Source organism: Haematobia irritans, chromosome 2, assembly GCF_050003625.1.
Source record: "Haematobia irritans isolate KBUSLIRL chromosome 2, ASM5000362v1, whole genome shotgun sequence".
NCBI classification, from domain to species: Eukaryota; Metazoa; Arthropoda; class Insecta; order Diptera; family Muscidae; genus Haematobia; species Haematobia irritans.
This window is the reverse complement of record NC_134398.1, coordinates 205,969,626-205,987,526: the sequence shown is the minus strand read 5'-3', so window position 1 is coordinate 205,987,526 and position 17,901 is coordinate 205,969,626. Positions and strand designations below refer to the sequence as shown.

Sequence of the window (17,901 nt, the reverse complement as noted above, 5' to 3'; positions counted from 1 at the left end):
AGTTCGGCCAGGCCGAATCTTATGTACCAATTCTCAGGAATGTTCATAAAATTATTAACGAGTTTAAAATACTTGAGAATATAGTTATTTCAATTGGAAATTTGAAGCCAAAATTACTATAAACTACTCGATGGTGCAGTAAACGTGACGGTCGGTACTCGCTCATAGTTAACCTTTCACAAATTACTGCAGAAACTGGAAGGAAGGAAAACTACTTATGTTAAGTCCTATATAAGTGAATTGCTGTTTAGAGAAAATTTTATAAAATCACTTTTTGGCTTATTAGAACCAATTTCCATACTAATTAAAAATTTTCAAAATTGTAGCTAGTCATTCGTTGATGCAGCTAAAGCTTGGTCCACGAAAACCAAGAATAGTTTCAAGTTGTGAATGAGAGATGTAAATCTAGTAGAGTTTTGAATAAATACAATATAGGACATTTTTTGCATACCTTTTATCGGGGAGCTTAACTAAATTAAATTAAAAAATATTTACAATTTCTTTAATTCCAAATTAGGTTTTCTACACTAGGTTTACGACTTTTGCGACATACGTATTATACCGTCGTAAACGTATGTCACAAAAGTCACTGTTTGCGACAGGCCAACCCTGGGCTACGTAGCTGTAATAGTCACCAGTAGACAATTATGGTTATAAGTTACATTTATATAGCATCGTTTGCAGCGCCCACGAGACCTGCTAGGTTTACGACTTTTGCGACATACGTATTATACCGTCGTAAACGTATGTCACAAAAGTCACTGTTTGCGACAGGCCAACCCTGGGCTACGTAGCTGTAATTGTCACCAGTAGACAATTATGGTTATAAGTTACATTTATATAGCATCGTTTGCAGCGCCCACGAGACCATGCAAACATAACATTATTTAACTTGCATGCAAAGGGTCGTGGGTTCAATCCCTGCTCCGACCGAACCAATTTTTATACCCTCCACCATAGGATGGGGGTCTATTAACTTTGTCATACCGTTTGTAACACATCGAAATATTGCTCTAAGACCCCATAAAGTATATATATTCTGGGTCGTGGTGAAATTCTGAGTCGATCTGAGCATGTCCGTCCGTCCGTCTGTTGAAATCACGGTAACTTCCGAACGAAACAAGCTATCGACTTGAAACTTGGCACAAGTAGTTGTTATTGATGTAGGTCGGATGGTATTGCAAATGCGCTGTTACGTACAGCCCCCATATAAACCGACGCTCAGATATGGCTTGCGGGGCCTCATGGAGGAGCAAAATTCATCCGATCCAGTTGAAATTTAGTACATGGTGTTAGTATATGGTCTCTCATAACCATGCAAAACTTGGTCCAAATCGGTCTATAATTATATATAGCCCCCATATAAATCGATCCCCAGATTTGGCTTGCGGAGCCTCTAAGAGAAGCAAATTTCATCCGATCCGGCTGAAATTTGGTACATGGTGTAAGTATATGGTCTCTAACAACTATGCAAAAATTGGTCCACATCGGTAAATAATTATATATAGCCCCCATATAAACCGATCCCAAGATTTGACCTCCGGAGCCCCTTGGAAGAGCAAAATTCATCCGATCCGGTTGAAATTTGGTACGTGATGTTAGTAAAGGGTGATTTGTTAAGAGCTTGATAACTTTTTTTTTAAAAAAAACGCATAAAATTTGCAAAATCTCATCGGTTCTTTATTTGAAACGTTAGATTGGTCCATGACATTTACTTTTTGAAGATAATTTCATTTAAATGTTGACCGCGGCTGCGTCTTAGGTGGTCCATTCGGAAAGTCCAATTTTGGGCAACTTTTTCGAGCATTTCGGCCGGAATAGCCCGAATTTCTTCGGAAATGTTGTCTTCCAAAGCTGGAATAGTTGCTGGCTTATTTCTGTAGACTTTAGACTTGACGTAGCCCCACAAAAAATTGTCTAAAGGCGTCAAATCGCATGATCTTGGTGGCCAACTTACCGGTCCATTTCTTGAGATGAATTGTTCTCCGAAGTTTTCCCTCAAAATGGCCATAGAATCGCGAGCTGTGTGGCATGTAGCGCCATCTTGTTGAAACCACATGTCAACCAAGTTCAGTTCTTCCATTTATGGCAACAAAAAGTTTGTTAGCATCGAACGATAGCGATCGCCATTCACCGTAACGTTGCGTCCAACAGCATCTTTGAAAAAATACGGTCCAATGATTCCACCAGCGTACAAACCACACCAAACAGTGCATTTTTCGGGATGCATGGGCACTTCTTGAACGGCTTCTGGTTGCTCTTCACTCCAAATGCGGCAATTTTGCTTATTTACGTAGCCATTCAGAAATGAGCCTCATCGCTGAACAAAATTTGTCGATAAAAAAGCGGATTTTCTGCCACTGATTTTGGTAATAAAATTCAATGATTTGCAAGCGTTGCTCGTTAGTAAGTCTATTCATGATGAAATGTCAAAGCATACTGAGCATCTTTCTCTTTGACACCATGTCTGAAATCCCACGTGATCTGTCAAATACTAATGCATGAAAATCCTAACCTCAAAAGAATCACCCTTTATATATATATATATATATATATATATATATATATATATATATATATATATATATATATATATATATATATATATATATATATATATATATATATATATATATATATATATATATATATATATATATATATATATATATATATATATATATATATATATATATATATATATATATATATATATAGCCGATCCCCAAATATAATCTACCAAAATTTTGTTTCTATAGAAAATTTTGTTAAAACTTTATTACTATAGAAAATTTTGTCAAAATTTTATTACTATAGGAAATTTTGTCAAAATTTTATTAGTTAAAAAATTTTGTCACATCGGTCCATAATTATACACAGCCGTCATATAAACCGATCCCCAGATTTGACTTACGGAGCCCCTTGGAAGAGCAAAATTCATACGATCCGGTTGAAATTTGGTACGTGGTATTAGTATATGCTCTCTAACAACCATGCACAAATGGGTCCATACCTGTCTTAACTATATATAACCCCCATTTAAACCCATCCCCAGATTTGACCTCCGGAGCTATTGGAGGAGCAAAATTCATCCGACCCGGTTGAAATTTGATACGCAGTGAAATTTGGTACATTGCGCTAGTATATGGCCGCTAACAACCATGCCAAAATTTGTCCATATCGGTCTATAGTTATATATATAGCTGATCACCAAAAATAATCTACCAAAAATTGTATTTCTATAGAAAATTTTGTCAAAATTTAATCCTATAGAAAATTTTGTCAAAATTTTATTACTATACAAAATTTTGTCAAGATTTTATTTCTATAGAAAATTTTGTCAAAATTTTATTTCTATAGCAAATGTTGTCAAATTTTATTGCTATAGAAATTTTTGTCAACATTTTATTTCTATAGAAAATGTTGTCAAATTTTATTGCTATAGAAATTTTTGTCAAGATTTTATTTCTATAGAAAATTTTGTCAAAATTTTATTTCTATAGAAAACTTTGTCAAACTGAATTATTTACGTATTTAATCGGCCTTTTTTTGTTTAATTTATACCCCGTATGGACTAACTTAGAATTGAAAACACGGTGTTAAGAAGTTTTAAGATACCTTGCCATCGGCAAGTGTTACCGCAACCCAAGTAATTTTAATGTGGATGACAGTCTTTAGTAGAAGTTTCTATGCAATCCATGGTGGAGGGTACATAACATTCGACCTGGCCGAACTTACGGCCGTATATAGGTATACTTGTTTTTAATATGTTTTTAACAAAACACACAAAATTACCCATTAAAAATATGAAAAAAGCGAGTTATAAAAAATTGAAATAAAAGAACTTCTTGTATAGTTAAAAAAGAACATCTTTTTGGGAGGACATTTTTGGAAGTTCTTTGAAAGTTGTGCCTTTGAAGAACTTCCAAATTTTTTTGCTGGGTTACCAAACGGATGCTTCGTTGTTCGATTCTCCGTTCGGGCAAAAAGTTAAATCCAAAACAAGTATATACGGCCGTAAGTTCGGCCAGGCCGAATCTTATGTACCCTCCACCATGGATTGCGTAGGAACTTCTACTAAAGGCTGTCATCCACAATCGAATTACTTGGGTTGCGATTACACTTGCCGATGGCAAGGTATCGTAAAACTTTTTAGCACTGTCTTCTAAATTGTAAGTTAGCCCATACGGGGTATATATTAAACAAAAAAAGGCCGATTGAATACGTATATAATCTAGTTTGACAAAATTTTCTATAGAAATAAAATTTTGACAAAATTTTCTATAGAAATGAAACCTTGACAAAATTTTCTATAGAAATAAAATTTTGACAAAATTTTCTATAGAAATAAAAATTTGACAAAATTTTCTATAGAAATAAAAACTTGACAAAATTTTCTATAGAAATAAAATGTTGACAAAATTTTCTACAGAAATTTTTGCATGGTTGTTAAAAACCGTATACTAAGACCACGTACTAAATTTCAACCGGATCGGATAAATTTTGCTCCTCCAAGAGGCTCCGGTAGTCAAATCTGGGGATCGGTTTATATGGGAGCTATATATAATTATGGACCGATATGGACCAATTTTTGCATGGTTGTTAGAGGCCGTATACTAACATCAGGTACCAAATTTCAACCGGATCGGATGAATTTTGCCCCTCCAAAAGTCTCCGGAGGTCAAATCTGGGGATCGGTTTATATGGGGGCTATATATAATTATGGACCGATATGGACCAATTTTTGCATGGTTGTTAGAGACCATATACTAACATCAGTTACCAAATTTCAATCGGATCGGATGAATTTTGCCCCTCCAAGAGGCTCCGGAGGTCAAATCTGGGGATCGGTTTATATGGGTCTATATATAATTATGGACCGATATGGACCAATTTTTGCATGGTTGTTAGAGACCGTATACTAAGACCACGTACCAAATTTCAACCGGATCGGATGAATTTTGCTGCTCCGGGAGGCTCCCCAAGCCAAATTTGGGGATCGGTTTATATGGGGGCTATACGTAAACGTGGTCCGATATGGCCCATTTTCAATACCATCCGACCTACATCAATAACAACTACTTGTGCCAAGTTTCAAGTCGATAGCTTGTTTCGTTCGGAAGTTAGCGTGATTTCCACAGACGGACGGACAGCCGGACAGACGGACGGACGGACAGACGGACAGACGGACGGACGGACGACTCAGAATTTCACCACGACCCAGAATATATATACTTTATGGGGTCTTAGAGCAATATTTCGATGTGTTACAAACGGAATGACAAAGTTAATATACCCCCATCCTATGGTGGAGGGTATAAAAATTATATAAAATCTTATTTGCATCTAAGCAAGTGAAAATGGTAAGAACTAAATAAATCATGTGAAAGTGAGAAAAAATATCGGAGGATGCAATGAAGTAGAAAATTAAAAAAAATACTGATTTTTGTGTTTTGAGCTATTCTTTATTAAATTGTTTGTACATCCAGTAAAAGGCTTTTCTTTCAATCAAATTTATTACCAAGAAAAGAAAATTCCAAACAATGCCCGTTTATGTAAAAAATTTGTTTCGGAAAACAAAACAAATTTTTGTGCGTGTAGAAATTTAATTATACTCAGCCATAGAGGTGTATATAATAGTTTTGAAATTTTGTTTTTCCATCTGTAGTTGTTAATGCCTTGCCGTTTTGTGAGACATTTTCCATATCTTCGACTTTTTTGTCTTTTTCTGCCATTGATTTTTTCAATTCTTCGCCTCTGATGTATTTTAGAATTTTTTTATTATCATTTTGAATGAAAAGCATCTTCTTTTTGAATTGTTCAAGGATGTGGTCGTGGTTGATTTGATGCGATTTATTCAACGAATTAACAAGCAAATCCATACGATTGACCTCCAGTTTAATCGATTCACTCAAATTTTGTTGCATTTTATTTTCCATTTCTATTGATTTATTCAGGCTGTTGAATTGATTCTCGATTTTTTCCATAGATTCTTCATAGAGTCGTTTCAATGTATCCTGTTCCGTTTTCATTGAATAGATTGTGTTATTTACTGACACAGCTAATAATTCCAACTGATTATTAACCATAAGCTGTTGCTGTTGATAATGTTCCTCATAATTTTTTGCCATTTTTTCTGAATAATCTAAGATTTTTCGAGTAAAGTTTTCGTTATGTTCTGAAAGTGATTTTTTGTCCAGCTCTTGCTTTAATTCCTCAATATCAGATGTTTTCGTGTCTTCATAATTTGATTTGTTTACTATTTTGATATTTTCACAGTCTTCATCCATCATATCATTGAAATTCTTAACCATATCATCGGAGTTAGTAAATTTGGCAATTGTTTGATTGACCTGTTCACAAACAAATCCCAATTTTCTGTCGCAAAACGAATCAAACCATAACAATGAGTCTGTTTTTATTGCTGTGCAGTGCTCGCGGATATCGTCAGGTTCAGTTTTTCCCCAATTAGTATAGGAAAACGACTCATCTGTTGGATACCATTGATATGTCTCAGGTTTTGCGAAATCATTTCCCGAAGTCCATATTCTGGTAATTGAGACTAAAGAATATAATAAAAAAAACTATTAAAACCCATGGCTTCACTGTTAGAAAAATATGTTTTTCATATGTTCCGATATAAACAAAATGTGTTTAGGGAACAATTTTTAAACACAATATATTTAAGTGCAAACATGTAATGTTCCTAAACTAACACTAAATGTTTGGGACACATATGTTAATATTTTTGAATATATTATATTTGGGACATGAATGTTTTATAAAAATAATATGTGTGAATGTGAACATATATAAATTTACAAATTTCGAGTAAACATATATATGTTGTGATATTTTATTCAGAGAGCGACAGAGAGAGTATAGAGAAAGAAATAGAGATTCAGGGTTGACGAAAGATATCAACATAACACAGCGAGAGAATGAAAAGAGAGCAATTTCTTTGAAACCGCTTGTATGTTGTTTCGGAAAACTGTTTTAAGATAAGGCCAAAAATTCGGAACCAAGAGAATAGACATTTGAAAAACAAACAGCATATGTTTTCGCCTTGAGAGCAGCATTTTATGTATGTGTGGACATGTGTTTTGTTTATCATTTTGGTATTATGGGCACAATTTTTTTCTTGGTTCGTTAAAAGAAATCAGGGGTCTTCATAAAAATAACGAAAGGGCACTATACTCTTTTTAGAGTTGGGACAGTAAAATGAAATAAGGAGGAAATAGTGAAAAATTACACAGTAAAATGTATAAAAACAAAGTTTAGTTCCTCTTTATTAATAAGTAGTCCACGAGGAGTTGACGGACACCTTCAAATATAAAAGCGGGCATTAAGTTCGAGTTTTGCAGCTAAAACAATTTAAAAAGTTTATTTTCTTTAAAATGAATTATTAAAGAAAAATAAAAGGAATTTTAGAGCGATGGTGTTAAATGCTAGTAAAAAACTGTTCACGCCTAAATAAATTTATGTTTATATTATACAATTATTTATGTATGTTTATACTCGACTCCACGTTCTTCTTTTGTTAGAGTTTTTGAATTCCTTCCAAATTTTAAAATTTTGTACCAAAAACAGTTTTTTGTTACAAAATTGTAACAAAAAAATTTTTGCAATAAAAAAATAATATTTTATCCAAAAATCAGTCAATTTCGTTTATATCAAACACCACATTTCAAAGTTTCATTATAAAAATTTAATGTAGTATAAATAAAAATGTGTAAATTAAAAAAAACAAGTACACAGAAAAAAATATCACCAAAATATTTCCAATTAAAAAGTTAATTGAAGTTGAAATTTTTTTCAATTAATAAATTAATTGATACAATTAACTTTTTAATCATGATAGAAACATTAAGTTAATTAAGTCAATGATTGAAATTTTTAAAATGTTTAATTAAAAAATTAATTGATACAATTAACTTTTTAATCAAATTCGGAAGACTAATTCAGTTAAAAAAAGTGCTGATTTTTTTTTACTTTTTTAATTAAAAATGTATTCCAAACAATCATTTGTTAATCCAAATAAAAACTCTAAGCCAATCTAACTAAGTAATTAAAAATAGTTACCTTTTTTAATTAATAAATTAATTGCGTTTTGCAATCAACATCAATTAAATTTTTAATTGAATCAATTAAAAAATTAATTGAATTTTGCTCAAAAAATCAATTATTTTTTTAATCAAGAATTTTTTCTATGCCCAATTAAAACTGTGATTGATACTATCATTTTCGTGATTGAAGACATTTCAATTAAAAAATTAATTGGATCAATTAATTTGGTGATTGAATCAGAGAAAAAATTTTTTGTGTGTAAGGAAAGTCTAAAGTCGGGCGGGGCCGACTATATTATACCCTGCACCACTTAGTAGATCTAAATTTTCGATACCATATCACATCCGTCGAATGTGTTGGGTGCTATATATAAAGGTTTGTCCCAAATACATACATTTAAATATCACTCGATTTGGACAGAATTTGATAGACTTTTACAAAATCTCTAGACTCAAAATTTAAGTTGGCTAATGCACTAGGGTGGAACACAATTTTAGTAAAAAAATATGGGTAACATATAAATCTGAAGCAATTTTAAGGAAACTTCGCCAAAGTTTATTTATGATTTATCGCTCGATATATATATGTATTAGAAGTTTAGGAAAATTAGAGTCATTTTTACAACTTTTCGACTAAGCAGTGGCGATTTTACAAGGAAAATGTTAGTATTTTGACCATTTTTGTCGAAATCGGAAAAAAATATATATGGGAGCTATATCTAAATCTGAACCGATTTCAACCAAGTTTGGCACGCATAGCAACAATGCTAATTCTACTCCCTGTAATTCTATTCCCCTTTGCAAAAACTATTGGCGCGAAGTATAATGACTATTGTATGAGCTGTCATGATGCGGAGGAAAAAGAATCAATTAAACACCTCTTGTGTGAGTGTCCTGCATTTTGTGTAAAGCGCAAGCAACTTTTAGGAGCATATAGCTTCAGATTACTGGCGGATCTGGAAAACGTTAACTTAACCAGTCTGCTAATATTTTTGGAACAATCTGGTTGGTTCAACAAAGAAAAATAATCAAGAAGGTTCAGCGGTTAAAACTAGAAGTGCCCATATGTAATAGGTACTTTTAGTTAATGTGGTATCACAATGGACTGAATAGTCTAAGTGAGCCTGAATCTTAATCGGGCTGCCACTTTAACCTAACCTAACCTAACCTACTCCCTGTGAAAAATTTCAACTAAATCGGAGTTAAAAATTGGCCTCTGTGGTCATATGAGTGTAAATCGGGCGAAAGCTATATATGGAAGATATATCTAAATCTGAGCTGATTTCAACCAAATTTGGCACGCATAGCTACAATGCTAATTCTACTCTCTGTGCAAAATTTCAACTAAATCGGAGCAAAAAATTGGCCTCTGTGTTCATATTTGTGTAAATCGGCCTAAAGCTATATATGGGAGCTATATCTAAATCTGAACCGATTTCAACCAAATTTGGCACGCATAGCTACAATGCTAATTCTACTTCCTGTGCAAAATTTCAATAAAATCGGAGTAAAAGATTGGCCACTGTGGTCATATGAGTGTAAATCGGGCGAACGATATATATGGGAGCTATATCTAAATCTGAACCGATTTCAATAAAATTTGGCACGCTTGACTAGACTACTAGTTGTACTCCTAGCGCAAAATTTCAACCAAATTGGGGTAAAACTCTGTCTTCTGGGACCGTATTAGTCCATATCGGGTGAAAGATATATATGGGAGCTATATCTAAATCTGAACCGATTTCAATAAAATTTGGCACACTTGACTATAGTACTTATTGTTCTTCTTGTGCAAAATTTTAAGCAAATTAGGGTATAACTCTGGCTTCTGGGACCGTATTAGTCCATATCGGGCGAAATATATATATGGGAGCTATATCTAAATCTGAACCGATTTCTTCCAAAATCAATAGGTATCTATTCTGAGCCAAAACACATACTTGTGCCAAATTTGAAGTCGATTGGTCTAAAACTGCGACCTAGAATTTGATTACAAAAATGTGTTCACGGACAGACGGACATGGCTATATCGACTCAGGAGCCCACCCTGAGCATTTTTACCAAAGACACCATGTGTCTATCTCGTCTCCTTCTGGGTGTTGCAAACATATGCACTAACTTATAATACCCTGTTCCACAATGTGGCGCAGGGTATAAAAAGTGTTCGGTCGGTGCAGGGATTGAACCCACGACCCTTTGCATGCAAGGCAGACATGCTAACCACTGCTCCACGTGGCAAACAAATGTATGTTTCTGTTAAATAATGTTATGTTTGCATGGGCTCGTGGGCGCTGCAAACTATGCTATATAAATGTAACTTATAACGATAATTATCTACTGGTGACTCTAACAGCTACGTAGTCCAGTGTATAGTGTGTTGGCTTACAAACTGTATGGTCCTCGGTTCGATTCTCCGTGCAGGCGAAAGGTAAAATTTAAAAAATGTATAAAAGTGAATAATTTCTTCAACATTATTTGTATTACAGAAAAAGGTGCCATGAACTAAAATATTTCGTGGAAGTGAAAATTACGAGTATGTTAGGTAATGAACACAATAGTCTTTGGGAAAAATTCTTCCAAGCATATAATATTTTTGGGCTCAAAATGCTTCCAAACATATAATATGTTCACATAAAACAAACATATTAATGTTTCGGCAGTATACAATAATATATGCGCTTCCTGCAAAATATGTTTGGAACATATGTTAGAGAAGCGATTTTTTTTAGGGTGCAGGAAGCTCTTTTAATTCATTTTTTATAACTCGATTTTTTCATAATTTTAAATGATAATTTTAACTTTTTTGTATCACTTAGGTTAATAACAGAGTGAGGAAGTGATAAAATGATAAAAATTATAAAAATATTGTCGAAAAAATGCTGAATCCATTCTAAGAAAATTACGAATTTTTGAAAATATTTGAGGTCAAACGCTACAGACATGCGTTAGAATGCATTAAATATCATAAAAAATTTTAAAATTTATTTACTTGGAAAAATATCAAAACATTTTTGAACTCACTTCCAAAACACTGAAGTCGGATCACACCTTCAGAAGTGATGCAAATTCAGTGCAACGGCTGTTGAAATGGTGGACATCCGTCCTATGACAAACCCATGTTAAATTCATTGCTTCTGCGCCAATTTTGCACCACTTCCTGATCCAAAAATAACAGTTTCACTCTTTTTCTGACGACGCTTTTTTGCTGGGTTAATATTGTTTTCTCTTGTTTAAGAAAATGTTGTATTTTGAAATTGTGTCTTTCATTTGTGTACGAGTAGGGTTTTTTCCCGGGAACGAGATCCCGGGAATTCCCGGGAAATTACTATTTTTTCGCTCCCGCTTTCCCAGGAATGAAGTGCGGGAATTCCCAGGAAATTTTCTTTACAATATTTTATGTATAATAGAAGGTTTTATATGGCAAATGACAGTTGAAATCTAGTTAAAGTGGATTTTGGAAGTGTAATGTGAATAAGTATGGTACCAAGTGGTAATAGTTGCCTTCTGGAGCATACATAATCGTGGGTTCTAATCCAGAATCCAACGGACTCCCAATTGTTAAAAAGAAGTTTGCACTTCCTAATTTATGATTGTCATATTTCTGTAAACCGACATTCCGATAGACTGGTAGACTGAGTAAACATTTAAAAACAACGGGACATTTTACCTTATGTAATCCACGTTGGCCATTGCATAATTTCAAAATTTTATAATTATTGCAAGGATGTTTTTTTATGAAATTTACAAAATCCAATCTTTTCTAAGATAGTTATTATAAATTTATACCTTATACACATTAGGCTTAAAAACTATTAAAATTGGGGTTTAAAGCCAAAACTTTTTTTGTTTCAAATAGATCAAAAACAGAGTAAAAATTCATAAAATGGTACAAATCATTTAAATTTTGTCGAAAAAAGGCTAAATCCAATCTGAAAAAAAATTGTGAATTTTTGAAAATATTTGAGGTCAAACGTTTCCGACAAGTGCTAGAATCCATTAAATTTTATAAAAACTATTTATTTGACAAAATATCACAGAATTTTTTAATTTGCGTCCAAAACATTGAATTCGGATCACACCTAATGAAGTGATGCAAATTCAGTGCAACGGCTGTTGAAATGGAGGACTTCCGTCCTATGACAAACCCATGTTAAATTCATCGCTTCTGCGTCAATTTTGCACCACTTCCGGATCCAAAAAGAACATTTTCATTACTTTTTTGGCGACGCTTTTTTTGCTGGGCATTTATTGACCCCGTTTAACGATTGTGAAATCGAAATAAGTTTCTTTCATTTCAAAACAGTTTTTTGGTGTTACAAAAAATCCCACTATATTAATAGTGTTCTTCCGAAAACGATACCGAAAGAGACTGCCTTAACCATTGTCAAAATGTTTTGTATTACAAGATATTTCATATTTTAGTACGATTTATGGCTGATGTAAGAGAACAACATAATATATATTGTTAGTTGTCCAGAGAGCGCCTTATAACCGTAGCTTTAGACTATTTCTAATTTATTCAAATGTCTAAATGTATTCCACATCAAAGCAGGTTTCCCTTTGACCGGAATCCCGGGGCCCCGGGAAATTGGAAAAAAATCCCGCTTTCCCTGGAATGCAAAAAGTCCGGGAAAAAAATCCTATGTACGAGGTATTTTACACATCGGGATTGGGTAAACCTAGTCTTGCAATTTGCCAACTGGCAGCTTTATCGTATAGCTTTGCCATTTTTGAGGTTATACGTACTCAGGACGTTTTGACATACGAGCGTTGTTTGTGTTGTACACACCAATTTAAAAGATTCATGTCACCCAAAAAAATGGAATTAAATTGTGAATATTTTCGTTCGATTTCGACGTGGACTAGCTCAACAACAGTGCATCGATGAACTTAACTTAATTCTATCACTTTGGCCAATTTTTGACTTACTTGCAGAGTAATTGAAAAGTTCCTTCATTTCTTGTTGTTTAAATTCATCCACCAAGGAGACTAATAGCATATTTCTCTTAAAACATTCTCTATTCGCTTGACACCAATCGTACTGGGAAAGTAAATTTCATCATTTTTCATATAAGAAAGAGTTAAGAATTTTATTTTACATACGTTTTGTTCTGGTTCCAAATAATATTCGTTTCCACTATTGATTCTATACACTTCACCAGACTTCGAAATATAAACTAACGAAAATACTATCAGCAAAGTAATGAACGAAACCATGATGAATCTTCAAATGTGATTTGCGCCCAGATCGCATGGGTTTTTATATTAGAAATTTTTGTGAAAAAGACCTGCGGTAGTTTACGCTAAGTTTGCCATTCCTCTTGTCACACATTGTATTATTGGTTTCAAGCCTTAGGGTGGCACGATAAGATTTTTTAGCAGCGATGCTCTATCTTATTTTATATCTTCTGAGAAATATATTTTCCCAGGGCATCACATATTTACTTATTTTTGTGATATCGGCGTTTGTAATACGGTTTAGTTAAAAATTCTAAAAATAAACTAAAATTTCCAAAATTAACCAAAAATCTCTTCGTGGTTGGTTCACTGTTTTTTCAGTGTAGCAAAAATTGCGAAACTTTTTCAAATACCTCTAAAACATAACTCATAAATGCCGTTATGTGCAATAAAATGATTCAAGCATTTATTTTCCATATTTTTTCTAAACTGTGTTTAGTTCCAGGACGTTAGCCAATTTAAATTTTAAGTCTAGAGATTTTGTAGGAGCATAAAAAAATATTCTCCAAATCGGTTCGGATTTAAATATTTGTACATGAGAATAAACCATTATATAGCTCCCAACAACATTTAAAAGAGTATAGATGGTATCAAAAATTTTGATCTACATAGTGATGAAGGGTATAATATAGTCGCCCCAGCCCGACTTTAGACTTAGTTGTTGTTGTTTTTTTTTTAATTCTATGATAAACCTTTTCAGTAACATTTTAATGCTATATAATTTAGGCAAACCACAAGAAATAAGAGAAAAAAAAACACTTCTATGAAATACTTATCCTCCCAAACTTTAGACGAATCTAGCATATTTATTTTTAGAATTAGACTAAACGAAATATAATTTATGCATATATGATAAGCTGAAACTTTAGCAATTGTAAAATTATTTATTACACTGAAAAATAAATATTGGCGTAATATCCTACATATTTTGTAAAATTTCAAGACATGTAATTTACACAATACTAAGGGAAAAATTGGGAGCCACCGTGGTGCAATGGTTAGCATACCCGCATGCTCGAGGTCGTGAGTTCGATTACTGCTTCGACCGAACACCAAAAAGTACTTCAGCGGTGGATTATCCCACCTCAGTAATGCTGGTGACATTTCAGAGTATTTCAAAGCGTCTCTAAGTGGTTTCACTGCAATGTGGAATGCAGCACTGAGCTATAACATAACAAGTATACCCTGCACCACTTGTAGATCTAAATTTTCGATACCATATCACATCCGTCAAATGTGTTGGGAAACATTTAAATCTGAAGCAATTTTAAGGAAACTTCGCAAAAGTTTATTTATTATTTATCGCTCGATATATATGTATTAGAATTTAGGAAACTTTGAGTCATTTTTACAACTTTTCGACTAAGCAGTGGCGATTTTACAAGGAAAATGTTGGTATTTTGACCATATTTGTCGAAATCAGAAAAACATATATATGGGAGCTATATCTAAATCTGAACCGATTTCAACCAAATTTGGCATGCATAGCAACAATGCTTATTCTACTCCCTGTGCAAAATTTCAACTAAATCGGAATTAAAAATTGGCCTCTGTGGTCATATGAGTGTAAATCGGGCGAAAGCTATATATGGGAGCTATATCTAAATCTGAACCGATTTCAATCAAATTTGGCACGCATAGCAACAATGCTAATTCTACTCCCTGTGCAAAATTTAAACTAAATCGGAGTTAAAAATTGGCCTCTGTGGTCATATGAGTGTAAATCGGGCGAAAGCTATATATGGGAGATATATCTAAATCTAAACCGCTTTCATCCAAATTTGGCACGCGTAGCTACAATGCTAATTCTAATCCCTGTGCAAAATGTCAACCAAATTGGGGCAAAACTCTGGCTTCTGGGACCGTATTAGTCCATATCGGGCGAAAGATATATATGGGAGCTATATCTAAATCTGAACCGATTTCTTTCAAAATGAATAGGGATCTATTCTGAGCCAAAACACATACTTGTGCCAAAATTGAAGTCGATTGGACTAAAACTGCGACGTAGACTTTGATTACAAAAATGTGTTCACGGACAGACGGACAGACGGACATCGCTATATCGACTCAAGAGCCCACCCTGAGTATTTTTGCCAAAGACACCATGTGTCTATCTCGTTTCCTTCTGGGTGTTGCAAACATATGCACTAACTTATAATACCCTGTTCCACAGTGTGGAGTAGTGTATAAAAAGGAGGTCACTTGTCAATGAGAGGTTCACCTCTGTGGTATCACAATGGAGTGAATAGTCTAAGTGAACGTGATATATTGGGCTGCCACCTAACCTAACGTAACCTAAGGGCAAACTTCTTTAAAATAAAGAAATTTTAATTAAATAAAAGTCCACAAAAAAAAAAAAAATATATATATATATATATATATATATATATATATATATATATATATATATATATATATATATATATATATATATATATATATATATATATATATATATATATATATATATATATATATATATATATATATATATATATATATATATATATATATATATATATATATATATATATATATATATATATATATATATATATATATTTTTATATATATAAAAAAAACAACAATTTTTTTCTATAGAAAATTTTGTCAAACTGAATTACATTGGAATATATTTTATTTCCAATTGATTCCATAGAAAAATGTTTAAAATCTTCAAAATGGCAACTCAGTTATGGATACAAAATTCAAAACAACCCTCATTTTATACAACAGTTCTACGAATTTTTGAAAAGGGCTGCTCATTTCATTGGCACTTATGAGCGGAGCTGTCATGTCGGCCAGATCTTTTTAAAACTTGCCGAGCTTCATGTGTGCTCCGGCACTCAAATAAGAAAAGGGGTTCTATGTTTTTCAGCTCATTTCCAAACACTGTTTAAATGTAACGATTCGTTTAACTTTTAATTTTTGTGGCTCGAATTCACAATAAATAATTAAAAATATTTTAAGTAAGGGAACTGAGTATTTTTTTTTTTGCAGCGTAAAATAAAGTAAATCACCATCGTTGTTCACTATTATACACTCATTTCATGTGATTATTTTGATAAAAGTTTATGGTCAACCCTTTATATTTCCCCTCAGCCTGTGGTGTACGTGAAGAGAAATCATCAATCCTATTCTCACAGATGAATCCTATTTTCCGTTCACAATTTAAATCATTCAGATATCTTTTCGTAAACCAAATCTGTAGGCAATGCTCATTTTCATTTGTATTGTCTGGATTATTGTCACCCCATAGACTTACGAAATCCATGGTTTTGTGATTTGCAATCCAAAGAAATTTTCCTTTCACACCAATAGCACCAATCCATAAATTGGGAGGTTTTGTTTCACTGGAACATAAAATAACCCAAATAAAAAAAAAAAAACATTAAATTAAAATTATAAATATATACAATATAAGGTATAAATGAATCAATACTTACAAATTGCCACTCATTAAAAGTGAATGAAGATCATAAAATTGATCCAAATCCCTTATGGTATAAAGACTCATATTTCTATAGCTACATTCGAAATAGGCTTCAAACCAGGAATACTGAAAATAATCAAAAAATTATTTTTCATATTCGAGTAAACGAATTTGATTTTTGTTTATTTTACTTGGTACAAATGCTCAATATAATATATCGATCCCTTTGAAGTTGTATAATGTTTCCCAGCCCAAACTATTCCATTGAAGGTCGTAACTAAAAGCAATTGGAGAAATGCAAATGTTTCCATTGTGATCGCTATATTGCTTCTAGCCAAGGGTGAGTATTTTCCTCTTTTTAAGTATGGCTTATGTTCGGAACAAAAAACATTTCATGGGATAATTTTATCATGAAATTAAAAAAAAAAACACAACAAAAATAAAACTCACATGTTTAAGTGATTAATGGTATGAGGGGGATTTTTGATTTTTTACGCCATAATATTAGCATTTTTTGTGCAAATTTATGTACACCGAACACCAAAAAGTTTTTCATCGGTGGAGTATCCTCTCTTGATAAAGCTGGTTACATTTCTGAGTCATTCAAAGCTACTCTAAGTGGTTTCACTTGAGGGCCTTGAATGTTGGTCACCTCGGGGGTATGAAATTTTATTTTTGCTGCCAAATCCGTAATTATGAACTAATTTCGATTATTTTTTTCTTTTCTTTTCGTCAATTAGTGACTTATATCGACGGAAATAATTTGATTAATCCTTTCCAATACGGATTTCGGAAAGGATGTGGGACGGAGGATGCAATAATAAGTGTCGTCAACTACATCTGTAAATTGTTAGATGAAGGAAATAGTGGAGCTGTGGGGATCTTCTTCGACTTGTCAAAAGCTTTTGACATGATTGACCATAGTATTTTGCTACAGAAATTACGTTTTTATGGCATTCGTGGATCTGAACTAAGACTTTTTAGCTCTTATATAGAAAACCGTAAACAATTTGTCCAAATTGGTGAGATTCCTGTGAAATTTGGTGTGCCACAAGGAAGTATTTTAGGTCGTCTTTTGTTTGTTTTGTATCTCAATGATCTTGCAAACCTGAATCTTTTTGGGAAAATGTTTATGTACGCCGACGATATATGCTAATTTAT

At 33.0% G+C, this 17,901-nt stretch overlaps 2 protein-coding genes across 2 annotated transcripts; both read right to left on the bottom strand.

Moving 5' to 3' along the window:
• Positions 1–5,443: 5,443 nt before the first annotated feature.
• LOC142225250 (uncharacterized) lies at positions 5,444–13,283 on the bottom strand. The gene is made up of 3 exons (XM_075295024.1): positions 13,170–13,283; positions 12,996–13,107; positions 5,444–6,562 (listed from the first exon to the last, which is right to left on the bottom strand). The coding sequence occupies exons 1-3, from the start codon at positions 13,281–13,283 to the stop codon at positions 5,616–5,618; spliced, it is 1,173 nt and encodes a 390-aa protein (XP_075151139.1). The 3' UTR covers positions 5,444–5,615.
• A 2,919-nt stretch (positions 13,284–16,202) lies between these two features.
• LOC142227000 (lectin subunit alpha-like) lies at positions 16,203–17,089 on the bottom strand. Its single transcript, XM_075297301.1, has 3 exons — positions 16,932–17,089; positions 16,754–16,866; positions 16,203–16,660 (listed from the first exon to the last, which is right to left on the bottom strand). The coding sequence occupies exons 1-3, from the start codon at positions 17,049–17,051 to the stop codon at positions 16,351–16,353; spliced, it is 543 nt and encodes a 180-aa protein (XP_075153416.1). The 5' UTR covers positions 17,052–17,089; the 3' UTR covers positions 16,203–16,350.
• Between the last annotated feature and the right edge of the window lie 812 nt (positions 17,090–17,901).

Excerpts from the sequence above, each read along its gene's own strand:
- LOC142225250 (XM_075295024.1), bottom strand. The coding sequence starts at position 13,283 with ATGGTTTCGTTCATTACTTTGCTGATAGTATTTTCGTTAGTTTATATT. Across the intron at positions 13,108-13,169 it reads ATTTGGAACCAGAACAAAAC|TACGATTGGTGTCAAGCGAA; the intron begins GTATGTAAAATA and ends TTACTTTCCCAG. Across the intron at positions 6,563-12,995 it reads ACTTTTCAATTACTCTGCAA|TCTCAATTACCAGAATATGG; the intron begins GTAAGTCAAAAA and ends TATATTCTTTAG.
- LOC142227000 (XM_075297301.1), bottom strand. The coding sequence starts at position 17,051 with ATGGAAACATTTGCATTTCTCCAATTGCTTTTAGTTACGACCTTCAAT. Across the intron at positions 16,867-16,931 it reads ATATTGAGCATTTGTACCAA|TATTCCTGGTTTGAAGCCTA; the intron begins GTAAAATAAACA and ends GATTATTTTCAG. Across the intron at positions 16,661-16,753 it reads CTTTTAATGAGTGGCAATTT|TGAAACAAAACCTCCCAATT; the intron begins GTAAGTATTGAT and ends TTTATGTTCCAG.